This window comes from Argiope bruennichi, chromosome 5 (genome assembly GCF_947563725.1).
Source record: "Argiope bruennichi chromosome 5, qqArgBrue1.1, whole genome shotgun sequence".
Lineage (NCBI taxonomy): Eukaryota > Metazoa > Arthropoda > Arachnida > Araneae > Araneidae > Argiope > Argiope bruennichi.
Window position 1 is genome coordinate 25022631 of NC_079155.1, and position 21913 is coordinate 25044543.

The 21913-nt window shown below is 31.4% G+C and overlaps 1 protein-coding gene across 12 annotated transcripts in view; it reads right to left on the minus strand.

The window, feature by feature from the left end:
* Positions 1–21913, minus strand: part of LOC129969690 (POU domain, class 2, transcription factor 3-like) — a 598164-nt gene that overhangs the window by 139693 nt on the left and 436558 nt on the right. For all 12 annotated transcript variants that reach the window (XM_056084363.1, XM_056084362.1, XM_056084364.1 and 9 more), the window contains one exon: positions 5918–5995. In XM_056084363.1, coding sequence (XP_055940338.1) covers positions 5918–5995 — 78 coding nt within the window. The remainder of the gene's footprint in view (positions 1–5917; positions 5996–21913) is intronic.

Sequence of the window (21913 nt, forward strand, 5' to 3'; positions counted from 1 at the left end):
TAATAATCAATTAAAAGACGAGAAATATTCAAATAAGATAAAATTACATTACACGTAATATTATTAAAACGTAACGATATGTTATCAAGCAGTCGAAAAATTATAAAAGACACTAAATTAATTAATAATAAATTATTATTTTACACACATTTTTCTTCTTCATTCTCTGAGTTGCTCTTATATTGAAAAGAGGAGGGGGAGATACTTCCACGGTGAGACTTTAAAGTTTATAATCTTATAAAACCTTTTTAAATAATTTGAATAAAAAGAAAAAAGAAAATTGCCAATTATTTAAATGATTTTGAAAGTAATAAATAATATTTAGGTGAATTTAAAAGTTTTCACAATTTAAGGTTTTGCAAACTTTTCTAATGCTTCATTTCTTTTTTTAATATATAAAATTAACGATATTTCATTACCAAATTTTTATTCAGAATTCTAAAATATTGATCCTATAATATTAATCTCAAGAAGTTAGATTCCTAAGTCTTTTTCAAAGTTCTTCTTCCAAGACTTCTCTTCCATATTTACAATTCAGCTAGCTCCTTTCTGATAGTTACAATGAATTCTTATCTTATTTTTCAAACACAGCAGGACATCTGAGGTTTTGTGCACATGCTTATTATATAAAAAAAATTAAAAAGAGCAGATAATTTAAATAGCCATAAAATAATAATGCAATTTAGGTAAAATGTTGAAACGAATATAAATGAAATTTCAATAAAATCAAACAGAAAATAAAGTGTGTTCGAAAGTTTCCTCGATAAATTCTCCTTCAATGTCGAGCATTACATTTTTATTAATCTTAATTTCAAAAATGACAAATGATATTCAAAATTCAGTTTCGAAGATTGATTGAGCAAGCGTAAACAAATTAATAAAAAGTACAAAAGTGCATATAAATAAAAGTGCAATGGAAGTATAATTTATTCGATTCGGTCCAAAGATATTCCAGGTTTGAAATATTGATAAAATGACTGATAAATGAGATAAATTAAACAATTGACGAATAAATGAGAAAGATCAACAAAAATCCTTGCTAAAGGAAATGCATAATAATAAATAGTTCCTTTAACTTTAAAAAAGAAAGTATCATAACATAAGCATTTTTGTTCTTGTTTTTGAAGAAATGCACATGACAAGACGATATTATTGATCTGTCTCGAACCAATTGGAAGTCGAGTGAAAAATCATATCGTTTCAGAAACTTTGCAAAGACATCTTTGGTTGCAAAATCGCTGCAAGGGAAACGACTCAAAAATAAATAAAAATAACAAAAAATTAAATAAAAAAAGAAAGTAAAGAAGTGATTCCAGTGTTCTACAACCGCCTTCTTTTCTGACATTTTTGTACTTTTATATAGATTTCTTTCTCCTACCTTCTCCGGGAGCTTAATGGGCGCTGCTCTGGTTACTGCCATTAAGGGAACCTTTTTTTTTTCTTTCTCTTTTCTTACTTTCCACGGTTTTTCCTTTTATTATTTTTTATACTTCCATTTTTTCCCCCTTTCTTGCACATTATTTTTATTTCGCCTTTCGCTTCTCACTAACTAAAAATCTCCGATCCAAAAAAAAAAAAAAAAAAAAAAATGTGGGAATAAAAAGAAGCATTATGGTAAGGTAAAGGTAGAAAGAGAATTCATTCCAAGTTAAACGAATTTCATCAGCTGAACTTCAACCGTGATATACTCAGTATCAGGAACTACAACCTAAGGCGATTCATCTATTATACAATCAGTAATATCAATGCACCTCACCATCGTCCTTAGCGTTAAGCAAAGCATTGCCAAAAGAAACTGGAAAAGGTAGGGTGAGGAGATTTCTGAGCATTCATCCAGCCTCACATATAAGGAACCTACATACCAAGAACCGGGAAACGATTGCCCAGGGGCAGAGAGAAGAAAATCATGAGACTCTGATTAATTTGAAGTAGTATTATTTTAAAGGAACATTATCTGTAGGGCACTATTACATTTCCTCGGACTACTGTAATGAGCAGTGAAACTTAGGATTTAAGAGGTTCCTCTACAAATTCCGTATAAGTTATAAAGATTACGACCCGCCGTAGTATCAAATGAATAATGTATATTTTAGGTTGAGGGACATTGTCTCTTGAAGTGTTCAGAATTTGACGGAAAGAAGGTTAAAAAAGGACTAAATATCTCTACTATATTTGCACTCTGTAAATCAAATTAATTAAATTGGCAGGAATTACACAAAGGAATTATGAACGAACAGAAATAAAAGTTTCTTTTCAATACAACTTAACAGTATCAGAGAATAATTATATTGGATGATTTGATATTTCTTCCTGTATTTGAAATTAGTTTCCACTAAAATCACAGAAGCTTAATACGCATCTCAATAAGGTCTATGAATATCAACAAAAATTATGCTATAAAAAGAGCAAAATATCTCAGTGTGTCTTATTATAGTTTTTTTTTTTTTAATACCGCTTAAATACACATAGCATGCCTTTAGTTCAAATGACCTGATTAACTAAAATAAAAACATTTAAAAGACTTGAACAAAGAATTTCACAGTTATAGTCTACACATATACTTAAAATGCTAATTACATAAAAATAAAATATTTTGGAACATTTCCTGGATAGTTTTTTTTTTTTTAAATTTAAAACTTACTTTAGTTTTACGGTACATAAAGAATTTTTGCGATTCTTTAATTCCTTCAATACAAATTTTTTAAAACCCTCTGATAAGATGCCACATTTCATTTCTTTATAGCTACTTCCATCCATATAAGAAAGTAAAGAAACTCTGATACACTTAAACATGGCTTTCTTCCTTATAAATTAATTATTTAACTTCTGTTCAGATATAAATATCGAAAATTCTGTCATTAGATGCCGAAATTTGGCTGCTATTTCAATATAAGTGTTAAAAAGTCCTTCAACAAATTGCCAATCCTTGGTCCATACATTAGACAAATACACTAAAGTGAATGCAAATTTTAAAAAAAAAAAAATCTTATTTTAAACAATAAAAACTAAAACAATAGTGAATATCTAATTGATTTTAGAACTATAATAATTCTAAGAGTGAGAATAATAGATTGCATTTCCCTTCAAATATTATAATTCTGATATTAGTTAGACGCACGTGAAAAAAAGCAAATAAAAATATATTGAGAATTTAATGCCATTTTTTTTTATTTTATTTCGTATCTTTAGAGTAGAAAGTTAATTGCGACACTAAAAGAGAAAATTATCGTAAAGCCATAATAATTTGTCTCTGCTTTTAAAATATTTTACTTCATAAATGATATATGTGAGGAAAAGTACAGTGCAGAGAGAATGAATTTAAAGGTTTGTTACGAAATTCAAATAAGTCATTTGAATACAGATATTAAATTAAAACTGTCGGAAAATTAAGTTCAATATCATATTTCATATAAAAATAGTGGCATTATTTTTTAGCGAAAGCTGATGTTCTGCATAGAAATTCATTAATGGAAATCTTTGGGGAAAAAAGTTTTAGAAAGAGCATTTGGTGAATGTATTTTTATGGTAATAGTTACTGACACATAAGAATAAAACTTAATAGAAAAATAAGAAATCAACTAATTTATATAGCAATTTACTTTTTAATTAAACTCATCGTACCTCTTTCAATAAAAACTTCAAATCTTATAAACCAGTGTATTTTTTTTATCTAAAGAGAGGCGGGGGGGGGCAGACATTTAGAAGTGTTCAATGAGATATAAAATTTTCCATATCTTTATTTTCATTTTAATTAGCATTTAAATATATCTACTTCATTATAAAAGATGGCTATATTTTTTCCATATTTCTCTTTTTATGAATATTTTTTATGGCAGAAATATTTACTTAGCTATTTGAGATTGTAAAAGAAGCCTTTCAAATCACAAAAAAAATCATTATTTGCATTTTATGAAATTTCATATTTAATTTTTTTAATTCAAAAATTATTGTAAATTTCCCGCAAATAAAGATTGAAAGTAATGAAATATAAATATCAGAAATTTTCAACATTCAAACTATAGGAGGAAAAAAAAATCTCTTCTAAAAGAGGTAAGGAGAAAATAATCAAAAACTTAAAAATTGAAGCGAAAGATTTAAAAACATCGCTCAAAATATCCTCTTTCAAAATGCAAGCAAACTATCCGACGGGGGGGGGATAGAAAACATCGAATTCTCACATTTGACAATGAAATCGGCAGTGCATAGGAGAGGTGAAGAAAATAATAACAATAATAAATAGGTATAAAAAAAGAAAGAGACACCGGGAGAAATTCTTCATCGGGACCAAACAATTGGGCGCTCGGCGACCTGTCCACTAGATTTCTATAATAAAGAAGCAGCTTTATCCTTTGGTCTTCATTATATGAGGCTCTTTCGCAAAGCGTATACTTATCGAGTAGCCAATAACGGTCTGCCAAGTGCCGGAGCACCGTAGAAAAAGGTGTTACGGCTCCGGGACTCCCGAGCAAAAATAGAGAACCGAAAGGGGAGAAATAAAAGAAAAACACAGAAGGTGTAGGAGCGAAAAAGCAGTAAACCTTTAAAGACTGACCGGGCGACTCCAATCCCATTATCTGAGGATGGTGGATGGTGGGTCGGCCCTGGAGTCCAGCTGCTGCGACTGCCGAAATGAAATTTCTGGATGGACCAGCTCGGGGAAGTCCATACGCGGGATCATAATACGAAAATATAAAAATAAAAGGAACGGAGTGGCGAGCAGTAGTTATAGGGTGCCCAAATGCACCAAAAGAGGCAACAATGGCTTTTCCAGTGAGTGACTCGCGCGGACAATCACGTCTACGGGCGCGAGGAGACACGTGAAAAATATGGCTTTCATATCCGCCGACATAAGGGCCATAAATCTCGCGGGGATTTTTTCGGGAATGGACATCGAGGGACCGGTCCGATATTGCCCGGGACTCACCGACTGGACGTTGTAAATTAACGTTCCCCGCGCCCGCCCTGACAGCAAACGGATGGGCTTTGCCGAAGAATATTTATCGGCCTGTTCGCACCAAAGTCCGTGTCTTCGCGCGACCAGGAATGGGGCCGATTTAAGAGTCAGTCCCTAGCCGCCTCAGTCGTAAATTATAATGTACTATTCATTGGCTACCAGGCGCATATTTGATGTGCCGCGCTTCATTGAAGAAGAAAACTACTGAAGCCATAAAAGCAATCTTATTAAAAGAGTTTTATCGACACAGCACCGGACAAGTTTCTTTTGTTTCATTCTCAGACGGAAGGAACGAAACGCTGCAAATGAGTGCGTGGTAGGCCGTTTTCAGTGGACAGCAATCCATACCATTCATCTCAGGCATAAGTGTTTCTCAAAGAAGAAATATTATCATTTTACTGAAGAAAAAAATATTTGGTATTGCTTCAAAGCCCAACGAAAGAAATCAGATGTGAAGAATGCTTGTTTTCCTGAACGATTTTCAGGAAAGGTTTCTAACAATTAAGAAAATTATTAATGACGAAATGTGTCAAAGTTTTTATTTGAAGCAACTTCAAATATCCGTAATAACACACACCAGCCCTAAATTTGAATTTAAGTATGTACTTTATTTAGCAAATGACATTTTACTTAAAACATTTGATGACATATCATTGATAAGACATTTTGTTTAAGTATCCATTATAATATTTAAAATTGTTGAAAAGTAGTTATTATTTAGTTTGTTTATAAAAATGAAACAGCTTCCGGGATGATATTTTATTCTTTTCGGTCATATGACCTATTCTTTCAATATTCGTATGTTTTATCTCTTTTAATAAGATTTTTTTTGACGCATGTAAATAAAAAAAAAATCATTCTTACAAACTCAGGATTGCTAAAAGATAAGGGCAAAATTAAAAGCTAAAGAGAGGAATCAAATAAAAAAAAAATGTTCAAAGCTGAAAATAATTTAAGACTTACCCACGATGCAGAGTCGAAGCTCGTCATCAAATTCCCCTTCAGTACTACTTCCTCTACGAACCCTTTTTTCCCTGTGACCTGCAAGAAGAAAAAACACAAGTGTTAAAGTGACAAGATTACACACGATGCTCACGAGATTTTCCCATTTTACAAATAAAAAGGAACACATTAAAAGATTGAATATTTAAAATTCTCAATATGATCAATAAGGATAATGACTAATAAATACCCAATTACTTGATGATTATAATACTTTTTGGGCAATAATGGATATTCCTCAACTTTAAATGAAAAGGCGTGGTTCTAGCGACTTCAAAAAGACGATTATAAAACCCCATATATCCTCATTCATAGAAATAGAGGGCAGAGCAATAGTTGAGTCGAACACACACGCAACAGTAAAACAATAAGATCCGGATCCATGTTTGCTTTACAGGTCTCGTCGGACGAGCGCGATATCACGGGAGATGTCCGCTTCAAAGAGGAGAACGTTGGCAGTCAAATATTTGCCTTGAAGTGGCCTATCATTTCTATATTATTACATGTTCCTATCTAAATAGTCATTTTTCCAGATAACGACAAAGCGAGTCGGACAAATAAGATCCGAGGCGGATTTCTATCGCAGTCGGACACGGAGAACAACCTATGACCAATGATGATCGGCCTATCATTCTGTTCGGCCGTGGACAGCAAGCACATCATGAAGTTAATACGAGATAAGGATGCACGCGATTTGTATTTACGATCACATTTCCCAGTAAATCATTCACTTGCTTCCGTATTTTTTTCTTTTTTACTATAAGGGGGCCCGAAGCTAGAGACAGAAAACAGGGTAATGAAAGACTTATTCCCCTCATCCCCGTCTTTCATCTTAAGGACTCTCTCTCGCTTTCGTTTCTCCTTTCATATTCGTGATCGGGTCCATGATGGACTGCGACAAGACTTTCATTGTGTTTTCTTTGTGGGCGTCACAAAGGATAGTCCGATGATCGCCATTCCGAGTTATGAGAGGAGTAACAAATGAATGAATATGAGGACAAGGAGAAGCAAATTGCAATGATGGATGAAAGCAGCGAGACTGCCAAGCAACGCTTCGCAATTGGCTTGTTACTTACGCTCGACAGATATTAAGAGCCTCGTGAATAACAAATTGTGTGACATGCCAGAGATAACATCATTTAAATTATTATTATTTACTGTTCCGTTTAAGACTATTAAGTTCCTTCATTAAATAACTATTCATAGAATTTACGAAATAGAACATTCGAAATATAATATTTCCTTGTAGAAAAATTTTAAACGAATAATTATAATTTGGAAAAATCTAAATATTTTTCTTAACTAATATAAATCTCTAATGTTTTGAAATAACGTCATTAATTCAAATTCATCATCATATATCATCACCGTTGGAGGCATCTCAAATATGGGGATGAGAAGTTTTTGGTTTTGGTTAGTTCTCTTTTCCATAATGGGCATAAAAAAACGGTGTGGGAAGGAGTTATCTCCCATCGATGAGGGGATGAACTCTCTACGGATAGGATTGTACTGACACTAGTGATGGCCAATAGGATTCAATTATAGAATCTGCCTCACTACTATGGCGAGGTCCAGATCACTAAATTAAATCAATATCTTCAGGTAGGGTAGATGCGTTTTTAATGTGACTAAATAAACAATTATATTTTACTTTTTGGTACAGATATGAATAAGAAAAAAGACTATTTCAACCAACGAAATTTTAATTTGAATGAACTTGTGACTCATCTTGTAAAAACTTTTATCAATTTTTTAACATTCGAATATTTTTAATAATCGGTCGTCTTTGGCGATCAGCTAATTAACTGTGAATAAATATATTGGATGTTTTTACTTTCAATCAAATTTCTTATATATTACTTAATATTCATGATTTTAAGAATAAAATATTTATAAACGTTGAAATATCTTAACACTAGTTCTATCCATTAAGTATATGAACCAACCTAACAGTCAAGTTGAATCTAGAATTTTAAATCTCGAATTGGAAAATGAAAATCTGGAATTTTAAACATGCAAATTTTATGACAAAGAGAAGAAGAAGAAAAAAAAAAAAATACACACATATACATAACTTGCAGCTTAATGGGAAAATTAAAATAAATCTGATTTCTGACAAATAATTTAAAATAATATTTTCTCTCTCTTTATAAAACAGAGACTACGGTTCTCTTTTTTATAATTTTATAGGTAAGCTCCACTCAAAATTATTTTAACAAAGCAAATAAATCTTTCTTTAGAAGGCTTGTAAGACATTAATGTTTTCAAATAACTCAAATGATTAATTAAAAAATATACTTTGACCACCGCACCAAAATACCATTATACAGAGATGTTTGCAAATTCATTCGAATTTATTTTATTAATATGCAACTGATAACCTTAAACTTATTTAAATTAACTGTGAACTTGGACTGAGAAAGTTTTATAGGCGCACTATTTCATTTAGTCAATGCAATTAACGAAGAACAGTATTTGCTTTCAATAAATTCTCAGTTCCTGAAGAAGGTCGATATAAAATTTGATGTGGGAAACATCTAATAAATACAGTCGGATTTATTCGAAATTACTGTTGACATATAAGTTAAATTTATATTCTGGCTGTGATTGTCTAAAAAAAATAATCCTACATTCTGCTGCTTGCATGTCAGTCTTAAATTTTGCCTAGTGTTCGTATTTCTTACTAGTTTAGAAATTGAAAATGTGATTCAGATATCAAAAACTGTGCATAAAAAACTGTTTTGTGATTGATTACAGAGATGTCTACAATTATTAGCATTCAGTGTGATTATATGCTTAACAAGTTGCATAATTTCCATATAATAAGTATCTTTCAATAAGATACTAGAACGAAAACCCTATAGAATAGGCAGGGGACTACAAAATGAATCGGAATCACATAATGTTGTAAGGTCAAAAGTGCTTTTATTTTTGAGCTAATATAAATTAAAAAGTAAAAAAGCAAACAAAATGCATGCGTGAAACAGTGTTTTAATCACGACATCTCCATTCGTACATACGATGTTTTAAATTTCTACCAAATGCTCTATCATATACTTAATATCAAAACTGTAAAATACCTTTAACATATTACGAAAGATTCTCTCTACTCTTCGGACCTCCCTGATTTCTTCTAATTTACAAAGCGATATATTAAAAAATTGAATAAAATAAATGGAGGTTATTATTTGAAAATCGTAGGAAACAAGTGAGGTTTTCTATAAGCGATTGTCGTTTAGCGTGTTTCATCACATAATCAATTAACAATTTTGAATTTTTGGAACTACAGTAAGAGTTATGTGCATTATAAAAGCTATAAAATTGACACAGAAAATAAAGATATCTAACGCATACACATAAGCATTAAATTAAGGCCAATAAAATGTATTTCAAAGTAATGTGACTGAAGCTTATATTCTGGATAGATATATAAATGAATATATGTCTGTTTGCTTGAGCCTTATGTAACTCAACACTCCTTGAAGAAATTCGGTGCATATATTTTCTAGCAATCTGAAACATTTAACCCGTTTTTTAAAAGTTGCTACCCGTTCCAAAAAGGATGAATTGGAGGGCTAATACGTTTTTCAAATTTTTAAGTAATAACTTTGGATTATATCATCACGAGGAAATTATTTTTATACCAACTTAAAATTCAAAACACAAGTATTATTTTATGGACACCAATCTCATCTTTCTACAATTATTTCTCTACTTTTTTTAATCAATTTTTCGAAGTAAATTTAATCATAATTTCTAACAGTTCTTTTTCTTTTGAGGGGAGGAGGTCAATTTTTTTTAAAACTGATTTCACCATTTAATAATACCTGTCACTCGCATGGTTTTGTTCAAGTATAAATTACATTGCTTTCTCAGACATTTTCGACTGAACTTTCAGTGTGCAATATAAGTAGCTTTCAATATACTAGTGCAGTAATTTACATTTAAACCTTGTTTTTTTTTTTTTTTTTTTTTTTTTTTCACATTGCTCCAATTTCTCTTGTTGCTTGACTTATTTTTGTCTAATATTTCAGCTTTTTTGAATTTTTAAAGGGCTCAGTGACATACCATATACGTTTTTTTATTGTTTGCTTTCAGCTTCCATTCTTAGCAGAAGTGTAATATTCAGCATTCATTGTAAGTAGCATTTAATATTTTAATTTAATTATTCGATTTTGCAACATGCCTGTAAACAAATTATGGAATTTTATCTTACTATTTAGGTAATTATAACTTGTTTTGCTTAAAATATGAAAATAAATTGATATATAAAATATTTATTAAAATATATTAAAGATAATTTGTGCTATAAACAATTTTTGTTGCTTATAAAGAAGTAAATGATATGAGACAAAATAAAACGACATTAAGTTTATTTAATAAGATTTTATTTGCAGGTTTGTCAGTTTTTATTAGATTGTTATATATATTATCACACCGGCTAAAGTTAATTTTGAACACGTTAACGGAGAACTATCAAGCTTTTACGTAACAGATTTTTTGAATTGTTTGAATCCATTTGGAATGACACCACATAAATTAAATAAAACTTTCTTCGCTCATCTTATTATTCAGAAATTTAGATCCTGCAAATATTATAATGAAGCAAGACTAAACTTAGCAAGTTTATGTACAACCTAATTATTCAAACTTAGTTTAGTTTAGTTATATTAACGTTCCGTTTGAAGCAACACTAGGGCTATTTTGGGACGGACCTCGTAATTTTGAACCGTAGTCAGCTGACGAGGACGACACCTGAGCTGACACCCCCCTCTCCACACCACACCACACCAGAAGGAGGACGTTTGGTCATGACGGATTTAACGTGCAACAGACCCCCTTACACGACGGTTCTTCGGTGGAATCGGGTCACGAACCTGAAACCCTCCGATTCCGAAGCCGAGATCTTACCACCAGGCCACCGCAGCCCCCTTAATTATTCAAGCAAGTTATACTAAAATAGAAAGCATTCAAATCTTCTAAGGGAAATTTTTTACTATAAGTGATTCCTTATTCGACTACAAATGCCGACAGTATCCAGTACGTTTTGCTTTCATAATAACGATATTTAAAGGACATATACTTTGCATATATTTTAAAGAAAAATCCAAGCATTTTTTTATATTTATGGACCCGAACCATGAAATTTAAAAATTTCGTTTATCCTAATGTAATAGAATGATAATCGATTAGGTATTATTAATTGGAATAGATGGTTCTAAAGTCTTAAACTGAAAATTAGAATTCGAAAACTTTACTATATGTTTGTATGTTCTCCTTTCTTTCACACACAAAGAATTAATAAATGCAGACGAAGCAGAAGTTACAACAGCTAATAAAAATTAAGTTTGGAAAAAAATATTTTGGAAGCTTTTAAATTTAAAATATGAGTATAGTCAATATTATTTAAAAAAATACGGTCTTTAAAATGCTTTAAAATCTCTCATTATGTAATTCTCACAATCAACTTAGAAATGCATTGCTCACAGTAATAATATAAAAGTGAAATAAATTCATAAAATGAATATTATTTCATTACAAATCTTCAATAACACGTAGCATTGTGGAAAAGAATGATAAGATTTGTTATTACCCACATTTATAAAGGCATGTTTTAACACCACCGATTCAGGCATGAACAGTTTTTCTGATACGGATGACGCATGTTATTATTTTAAAAGGTATTACAAGAAAATTAACTAACATATATGAATCAAAACTACTCCAAAGTTTCATCCTTATCTCCAGGTAGAGAAAAATATTTATCCCAAGCAGATCATTTGTCTACTTTTCACCGAAAAGTATCCTCCTGTCAGAAGAAGAGAGAGAGAGAGAAACAGAAACGATCTCTCCTGGAGCAGCGGACACATCGCGTATGATGACACAAAAAGTGACCGTTTGCGATGACCCAGAGCTTCATCCTTCACACTCGTAAGGGTTTTCATTGCAGTCCATCCCTAAAGTGCGATCCGTCAGAACAATCATTTTGCTCGGGAGGGTGGAAGGGCAATTACCAACAGCCGCCGCGCAGCAACCATTACTTGGAAAGCACACCAGGCGGCAGAGATGTCTTTAGAGTTTTGTCACGGTTTCCCAGGCGGCCGATGGAGGTTTTTTACGACCAATAACATTTTATACAAGGATTTTTTGCTCGGACCCTCTTTTAAACCAGTGACCGAGAAAGAAAGGACCTAATAAAAATCGCATTCATGAGCAACGGCTGGCTACGGGATGGGGACGACAATTTTCCCGCCAGGTTCGCCCTCCTGCAGCGCCGATTGTCCAAAGGATATTGCCAACTTTATCGCGTCCGCCACGAACAAGTCGGCAGTTTGCAGGAAACAGGGAGGAAAGTTCACTCGAAAATCTTGTCAATGACTTATTCAATTTAAGAAATCTTGTTTTTAAATTTTTTAAAAAAAAACCCTAAAAATATACCAGCAATCATGAATATTCCGATATCTTTAGAAAATATTCAGAAAGATCATTTTAAAATTCATTGAAAAAAAACTCTGCAATGAGATATTTTTTAAAAAATGAAAAATTAATACAGAATATAAATCCCTACTGTCATTAAAGCTTCATTGGAATCAATACCAATATCCTAAGATATTTTAAAAAGTTCTATTTAAAATAATCCAAGCAAACTAAAATTTCCAATTACAAAATTTCCTAAACCCTGTTCAATTAACCAAAAGAGCAGGAAAAAAATGGATTTAGCAAATAAGGTGTAAACACTGGCAACAAGGCCATAAATTTGAATGCGAATCAGTAATAGATTTGACCTAACTTCTCAATTATGCATTGAAGAAATAAGGGCAGGCTCAGAGAAATGTGTGTTTCAGTGTTATGTTATGTTGAAAAATATAAATCTTCAGAGGTAAAAAAAAAGGCTGTTTCTATCTTAATCATCATAATTCCATAAAACTTTTATAATAAGATATAAGCCTGCAAGCGCAGCAGCCATTACACGCAATGAAGGTCGTCTCCGTTATTAGTCCTCCCACTAAAATGAGAAGTGGCCTGCATCGGTTGGAGACAAGAACTGTTGCGCCCGCCGTTAAGTTTTGATGCATGGAATGGGTTTCCTCTATAAGGGGTTATTTCCCTTCCAAGAGGAAAGTGTAAGTTAGAATAGAGAGAGGGAGCTCCTTCGCTGGGAGAGAATCCGATGAATAGTTAACGACTCAATCTTGCTTAATGAGGCCTGTGACTGACTCCCGAGCGCAGCAAATGGGCCTCACGTGCTCTGCGGCATAGATACTTAATACTATTAGCTCATCTGGCCCAAACTCCCTTAATTTATAAGGGCGCGTATGAAGCGGCTCCTTCACCTTCGAGCTCGTTTCCCAGATTCAGCAGGCAAGACAGTTACCGATGCAGGCCCTTTCTCGCTAATGGACACTCTCGCTCCTCTGATGGCCACATTAAGCAGAGGAGCCATACATTTTAATGCCCCCCGTGGTATAAATGAATTTTGAGAGAAGTTGCCAGGCCGTCGATACATGAAAAATGATCGCCATAAGCACACTTTTATGCCGACCCGACCGTTTAAGACCTCGCGCTGTGGTAAAAATGGCATGCTTTTACATGCCATAAATAAAGTTATTGTGAATAAAGATCCCAAGGACTCACAGTAGGCAATATTTCAAACTTGGGGATCGAAACAGCACAGCTACCTCTTTTCGTAAATCGTTCACGTTTCTAAATGCATAATCAATGCATCTAAAAATATAAATGATTAGTCGTTGAATAAATTTCAAATTTAGGTTGGTCATTTATATGTAGTATTTTAACTATAGCTTTGTTTCTTCTTTCATGCCTTTCTCCGTTCTTATATATGATAAATATTCAAACTAATATGGAAGTTATTTTAATTGTCTTACATAAGTCCTGTTCATTGTGCATATGAACTTTTCCAATGGAGGCCAGTACCATGACATGACAGCGCTATTAAAAACATAAATGCATACTTCATCTTCTACTGAATCTGTTCGCAGAATTATAACTTGACCTTTTTTTTCTCACTTTTTCATAGATATGTAACTATCTGCTAACTACACAGATATTAAATAAAAATATTAATCTTTGGCTTTTAACAATGGAAGAAAATCATGTGATAAAACGATTAAAGTAGTTGAAATTTAGACCAAAAATGTAATTATTTTTGGAAATTACACTGCATATAAACTGTCAAATTTCAGGAAAAATTTCCACACTATTAAACTGGCTTTACTAAGATGACAATTTTTTTAAACAAAATTTTAAAATGCTGTAAAATTTATTTTTGTGCAATAATGTTTTTGAAAGTATCGCAGAAAAATACTACAGTTGATTAAATTTCAACAAATTAAAATTGTCAAAAAAAAAAATCGCTTCGAGGCACACATTTTCAACATCCAAGGTATGTATGTGCCAAATTTGGTAATTTTAAGTCAAACGATCTGGTTGTAGAGGGCCAACACACACATCTATACGATGAAAGGATGTGTATTTCACAGGCCAAACCATTTGACCATCAGCTACCAAATTTGGCATATGCTCATTTTAAATGACGGGAATGCAAATCTCCGAACTATTTTTAAAAAGTTTTAATTAGAATTTTAATCAATTAAAAATTAAGCTGAATTTCGTTGTTTACCGCGATAACTTCCGAAAATATTACTGCAAAAAAAAAAAAAAACAATTACAGCGTTTCAAAATTTGAAAAATTGTTTTTTTAAGGATACCAGTTTTAAAATCGCAGGAATTTTTAAATGTTGTTCTTTTATCTAATTTCTAACAATAGATTGCATTGTTGTCCCGAAATTCAAATTGTCTTTATTGTTTCATTAGATACAAATCATGTTTGTATCTATTTGTTTACATGCTTTTATTATTATTATAATTATTATTATTGTTGTTGTTGAAAGCTAAAGAAAAAGTTTGTGTTTAATATCTGAATTTGAAAAGTGAAATGATATTATTGTGAAATTTAGAAAGTAGATGGACTGGGTATTTAAGCTCTCAACAAAATAATTATGACATGGGGCTGTCACCAATAGAAAAGTTCATGTAAACAGCAAATACAACTAAAATAAGGACACAAAAATAACACGGTTTCAAGATCAATCAATTAAGAGGAATCCTGGACATGAAGTTATATTCAAAAGATTTATCTGAAAACAAATATAACCAATATTCCTCGCAAATTAGTTGGTCGCCTGAAGCGACTAGTCTTCATTATAAGTAGAGATAATCACTGCACTTAGTATTAATAACAGTTAATTATACATACTAATCGGACTTTTAAATTGGTTACTATGAATAATTACTGAGATTCATATAATTATTAATTATTATTTATGAATTACAACTAGTTTCAGAATATTAATCAGTAATTATTCATACGAATTGAATTTATTTCTTTAATTGTATCATATACGCTACAGGGTGCAATTATATATATATATATATATATATATATATATATATATATAGAGAGAGAGAGAGAGAGAGATAAACTAAACAACAATTCTAACTATAATTATAAATGAAAAATATTATATTTATAATTAAAGTTATATAATTAATTAAATAGTTTCAAATCAAGTATAAGCCCAAAAATAATTCATAATATTCTAAACAATAAAAAAAAACATTTATTTCGTGGATAGAAGTACAGTGTGTGTGTGTGTGTGTGTGTGTGTGTGTGTGTGTGTGTGTGTGTGTGTGTGCGTGTGCCATGGATTTCTGCTTCGAAGAAAAACGATAAAAGAACTTAAAAGTATCTCCAAATTATGAAGCCTCAAAATAAGAAACATGTTATATTATATATATAAATATATATATATTGCATTCTTCTAAATTTTTTTTAATGTTCAACAGTTTTATGAAATAAAGTGTGTCCATCTTTAAAAATGTTGTGTTTTTCTTTAAACAGTATGCGCTATCGTTACTTTTGCACAGCAGATGCAATGTCTATATTCCACAGCAAGAAATTTCAAAAGAGCACTTCGGTCAATATCCTAATCTCATAGGATTCCGAACACATACTTTAATCGAAGGAATTAAATATTTTCTTTTCTATTCTATAACAAATAAGGAGAAAAAAAATGAACATTTGCAAAATTTTCGTGTAATCTCACCGCACAGATACATATATCATGGCAGTTTCCGTTCCTTGTAAATTTTCAATAATTTTTTCAATGAAATATAAATAATTCTTCACAAGAGTTAAATTCTCTGGATGATTTATGTGTCCGCGGCAAAAAAATACGAACTGGAAAGGTTGAAATTTTGATTTCAGAAAATACAAGTCACTAGATCAAGGCTATCATGTGGATTTACGTTAACTAATTCGTGAATTAATCATTCACCGTTTATTTTAAATCAAAATATCATAAAAAAGTCACTTCAGTATTTCAAGATTTTCAATTCTGATGTAAAAGACAGCACAATTAATTTGTATGAAATAGTTATTTTCACTTACTATAAAGAAGTCTTTCTCAATAAAAGTCATGCAAATTAGGATTAAAACATAGATCATAATAGCGCTGCTCATTATTGAGAGAGACAAATGAATGATTGAACTTCATTATAATGATACTATTTAGGGCTTATGTACTCGGGATTACTAACAAGAAAATGTTTATGGTACACTATGTATACCACACTTTACTGTACACTATTTATGAACTGCTTAATTCAAAGGATACTTTAGAAAAAAATGTGAAAAAAAAAAACTAGTTCTATAAAAAGTTGCTGTAAAACGCAGTTAGTCATACATACATATAATGTCAAAATACATCCACAGCACTTACAGCCTTTCGAGTTATCCATCAAACCAACTGAATGGGATATAAGGTTGGACAGACAAACATTTTTTTTTTGGTAAATTGGATAATGTAAAAATCATTATGCACAGTCTTTATGATTGAGAAATGGTTGATGCCGGAAAGCCTAAATCATTATCATGTTACGGTGTTTCCGACTAGAAGGTCAAAATTGTTTGCTGAAGAATTACATTAAACACAAAAAAAGAACCCAAGAATTTTTTTCCAGGGAAGAGAACTGCCTTTAATGCTAAGCCGAAGTAGACGATCTAATCGTTGATCCCTATCAGATTAATCACTTAGGCGACCCATTCATTAAGCGACTGATATGCTCGGAATTACAGTACAACACTTAGCAACCTGAAGCAAGGATTGAAGAAAAAAAAAAACAAGATTGTCCTTGGATTCCACTTCCTGTTTACATAATTGTCGCGTATGGCCAAATCGTAAAATATGTAGAAATAAAGACAATTTCACAAACTCGGTTTTTTTTTGGCGCAAGAGCTATTTTTGGTCATACTACGCCAAGTATACGGTTTCATCTCTGGCCAGATTAAAAGAAATCAATTAACAAATATATGGAAATATAAAATAAAGAAACATCGAAGACGTCGATGAATCAATAAATGTATTAAATTTTAAAATGTCAAGATTAAAAAATGAACAACGATTTTAAAACAGAAATCAGTTGATAGCATACAAAAAGTAAAAAGTGCAATAACAACAACAAATAAAGTATTAAATGCATGCAAAATACCTAACAGTTTTTAAAGAAATTAAAAATATTTGGCTGGTAATTCTCACCCATAAGTCCTCTAAAAGTAACTGAAAACAAGTTAAAACATGGGCATTCCATTACAGTATGTTTGACAGTAACATTAACATGAAACGTTGGGCACATTGGCTGTTTTTCTTCAAAAATGAAATATCTATAAGGTTTCGGGTCATTTTAATATCATTCTCTCGTATGAAGATAATAAGCTACATACAGATGTTAGGCTTCACAGAATGTAATTTTTAATTGATCTATTTTTGTAAATGTGACTACTGAAATACTTCTTGATATGACAATCCACGTATCTACCTTCCAAGAGCTAAGAAAGAAAATAGAAAGTAAAAAAAGGGAAGATAGTAGAAAAATCAGAAACAAGACCTGATCACTAAATGTCTTTGAATCAAGATGCCTCATATGAAACTATGAAAACACGAGTTTCCCACAGCTTGAAATCAAGTAGATAGATAATACAGATGTTAATGTAAAAAATTAAGAAATATATCGATATTAGCAGAAAACATTTGATAAATTTATATTGCGGAATATTTCAAGCAATCCAAGAAATATTTTCATTATTAAAAGAATTTGTATAAGAAATAAATAATATATACATAATATATTGTAAGTAAAATAAAAATATATACATAATATCGCATGACATCTATGTTTTCATTTCTGTACCATATTAGTTTAATATTAGAAAACTAGTAATAGATGAATTTTGATCCATAAATGTGGTGCCTCTATTAATATAATAACAGCATTGCATTTAAATGTATAGAGAAAAGTATTTTATATTTCACTGAGATATATTCAAAGAAACTCAAGATTAATTTTAAACAGAAGGAAAGCAAAAAAATAGAAAAAAAAGCGTTAAAAAATGCATCTATTTAAAAATGTGCATAAAATAAAAATTGAAACATCCATTCAATAGAAAATAGCAGTGAAAAAAGACAAATTATAATGCATTCAAAATGTCTAGTTTAATGGGGGAATTTCTAGTTTGAATTTACAGGGAAACATTAATTTAAAAATTAAGCATGTTTTTTTTTTTTTTTTTTAATTGTTTGAAAAAGCATTTGGTAACAAAAAAAGTTCTGGTCATTTTCTTTGAAGGAAGATTTGTCGGTGGGCGATCGATAGGTGACCATTAGAGGTTTGCATTATTTATGTAGCGCGGTCGAGCTGACACACCACATCACCTTCTTTAGGCGCAGGAGACTCGGTCCAACAAATAATCCTCTGCCTCATTTTCATTCCCTGCAATATTCCTCGAAGCAGACGGACCCGCAGTGTTCTGGGACAATGGAAAATCTAGGATACTAAGGTAGTGAGTCCCGAGGGAAAGAAAAACGATCGTTTCTCTCACTTTTTATTTCCAAACTTGCAGAGATAGTTTTCTTTGAGCTTTCTCGTTCCATTTCATTTTCATTTCCCTCTCCGCTTTTGTTCTTGGCGATACTTCCAGCTCTTCAGCCAACAGCTTATTTTTCAGTTAAAAAAAAAAAAAAGCCTTATTTAGAATACCTTTAGACGGCCAAATATTTTCGTACAAGTATAAAAATACTGCTTTCCAGGAAAGAAAAGAGTTTTCCATCTTTTCCATTAGTTATATCATAAATTATTTTATAATTTTCTTCACCTTAATTTATCTTCTTAAGTACAATGCACTTTGATAAGAGAATTCTCTAGAATCTATATATAAAAAACGCTTACGTGGGCGAAAAAAATCAGGCCGAATTTGTTAATCGGCCAAATGAGTAAGGCTTCGATTTTCCCCCACGCTAACGAGGTCAGGCTTAACATGTTTTTGACCGATTATTTCAAACGATTATGATTTTTTTCTTAGTGTTTGATGTATTTGAAATTAAACATGGTTAATTAATCGGTCTTTCAGAATGAATCCAAAGTACTTTTGAATTAAAATAAAACAAAATAAAGGATATTAAAAATTTCTAATCTGCACTGCGTTACTCCAACTGGCGTAGAAAATTCACGCCTGAGCAGTGTGTTCTGATTGTTGACAACTGTATTTTCATAAAACGCATACATATACGAAAAATCAGGCCGAATTTGTTAATCGCCGTTTGGCAACACTTCGACCTTGCCCGGGAACAACAAAAAGCGATTTTATAAGATTTCAAGCGAACACAATTCTTACATCGGTTTGAAATTTTTTTAAACCAACAATTAAAGGCCAAAAAACGGACAAATTATTTTTACGATGGGTTTAAGTCATGCCGTATCGATTTTAAAACGAAATCGTCGAAAAAGAGAAGACAGGTCGAATGAAAATGCTCAAGAATCATTCACAAGAAGATCCAGTCGTAATAAACGAGATAGGCTTAAACATTTATGTGTACGGAGCGAAGTTTCCGAACTACAGAAACATAATTGCGGGACCATGTCAGGTCTCTCTCTCTCTCTCTCTCTTTTTTTTTTTTTTTTTTTTGTTGTTGTTGTTGTTGCCAGATACGTTACTGGTGAAAAAGAAGCAAATTCAAGTGGCAAATATACAAAATGTTGTCATAATAAAATTTTAAAAAAATCGTTTTGGAATATCTGTTGAATCTACCAGAAATATTGAAAGACTTGCTAATCAGTGATTCAATCGAAGGAAGAAACTATCGGAAGCATATAAGCGAATATAATTCTGCTTTAGCTTTTGCTTCCACGGGAGCTTAAACCAAACCTTTTGCTGCAACAGGGCCATATTGATATAGGATTCATGGTCAGATACACCATATGGTTTCTCCTTTATACAATGGCCATAACAAACCACGTTATGGTCAGTTATATGTGTTTGATACCAGTGAAGCCACTGAAAAACGCATGCAGAGAAATGAAGGATATTTGCTCTCTGTGATGGAAAGATTGGATTCTATGTTGAGAGCAATCAATCTGTTCATCGATTGTTACTTGCAGATGCATTGTATAATTGAAGAAAATCCTGCTAAGAATATCAGGATGGTTTTCATGGAGACTAGAAATTTAGATGTACCTAGATATAACCAACCTATTACAAAAACAGAAATTGCAGCGATATTTATTGGAGATAATGGCGAGCCGCATGCCAATCGAGACATTTGTATTTATCCTGTAGGTGATAGCTGTACAAATATTTTTCCATTAAACCACTGTTGTGATTCCATGATCTATCCCTTGCTGTTCCCAAGAGAATTAGGTTCAATTTTCGAGTGCACTTTTTGCCTTACATTTTTTATTTCTTTATAAGAGAATTGTTTTGTCTTATTGTGGAATGGACTGAATTTGAATATAGCTGTTTTCAGAAAATTTATTTTTTTGTAAATATCAAATTCTTATTCTGTTTCTGTAGTATAGCTTCCAAATTTGAACAATTGTGAGAAAGGCATTAGAAAATACATCTAGTTAAAAAATGTCCATATGAAAAAAAATTGAAATATTCATCCAATGGAAGAGTACAGAGAGAAAGAAATTAAATCTAATTGTATTCACGAAAGATCTTAAAAATAATAAAAATAAGGAGCTCAGTCTATTCATTTTTCGATTTCAAACTGTCGCTGAAATCGTAACCATATTTTAACTTGTATTTTATAGATTATTAAAAGAGAAATTTTTAATGATTAAAACAAATACTAAAATGAGAAATTATGAATGAAATGACAAATTAAGGAGGGATTAAGAATCCATTTCCAAAGCGTAAGTTACATATCTTGATTAAGTAAGAAAATCCACTATAATTTGAAAATAATTTTAACTCGTAACTGGAGAAGGGAGTCAAAATGACTCTGCGTTGTTCATTAGCTCTGATTATCACGGGGTATTTTGTCCTTAAATAAAAATCCCCTCTCCAGTACCTTCAAATTGTTCTTTTAGCAGTATATTGGCAAAAGTCTAAGTATGAACATGCGCGTATAACGGAGTTATTCTTTTTTCAAAGTGTTCGTTGTTATTTATGGAGTCATTGACATCATAAATCAGTTTCATTAACTCCATGTCTCTGAAAATGCTTTTAATTTCAATAATGCAAAAAGAATAAAGAAATATTCTTTAAATAATATTTTAAAATATTGTATTCTTCGATTTTCTTTGTTAAATTCTAATAGTCGTTAACATTAGTGTAATTCCTTAATATCTAAATGAAGCAAATAATTATTAAAAGATTGTATAGGTACTTTTTTATATGTTTCCAACATTTAATAATATAACATTTAAAATTTTTAATATTGATATTTTAATATTTTTGGTAACTAAATGATTTCCAGAATATATTGTGTTTTCAAAATAAATTCCAATACTGTTTACAAAGACAAAAAAAGAAAATAACAATGGAGTCCTTTTTTGACTCCATGTCAAAAAGCTGCATGAGGAAATTCATGTCTCCAG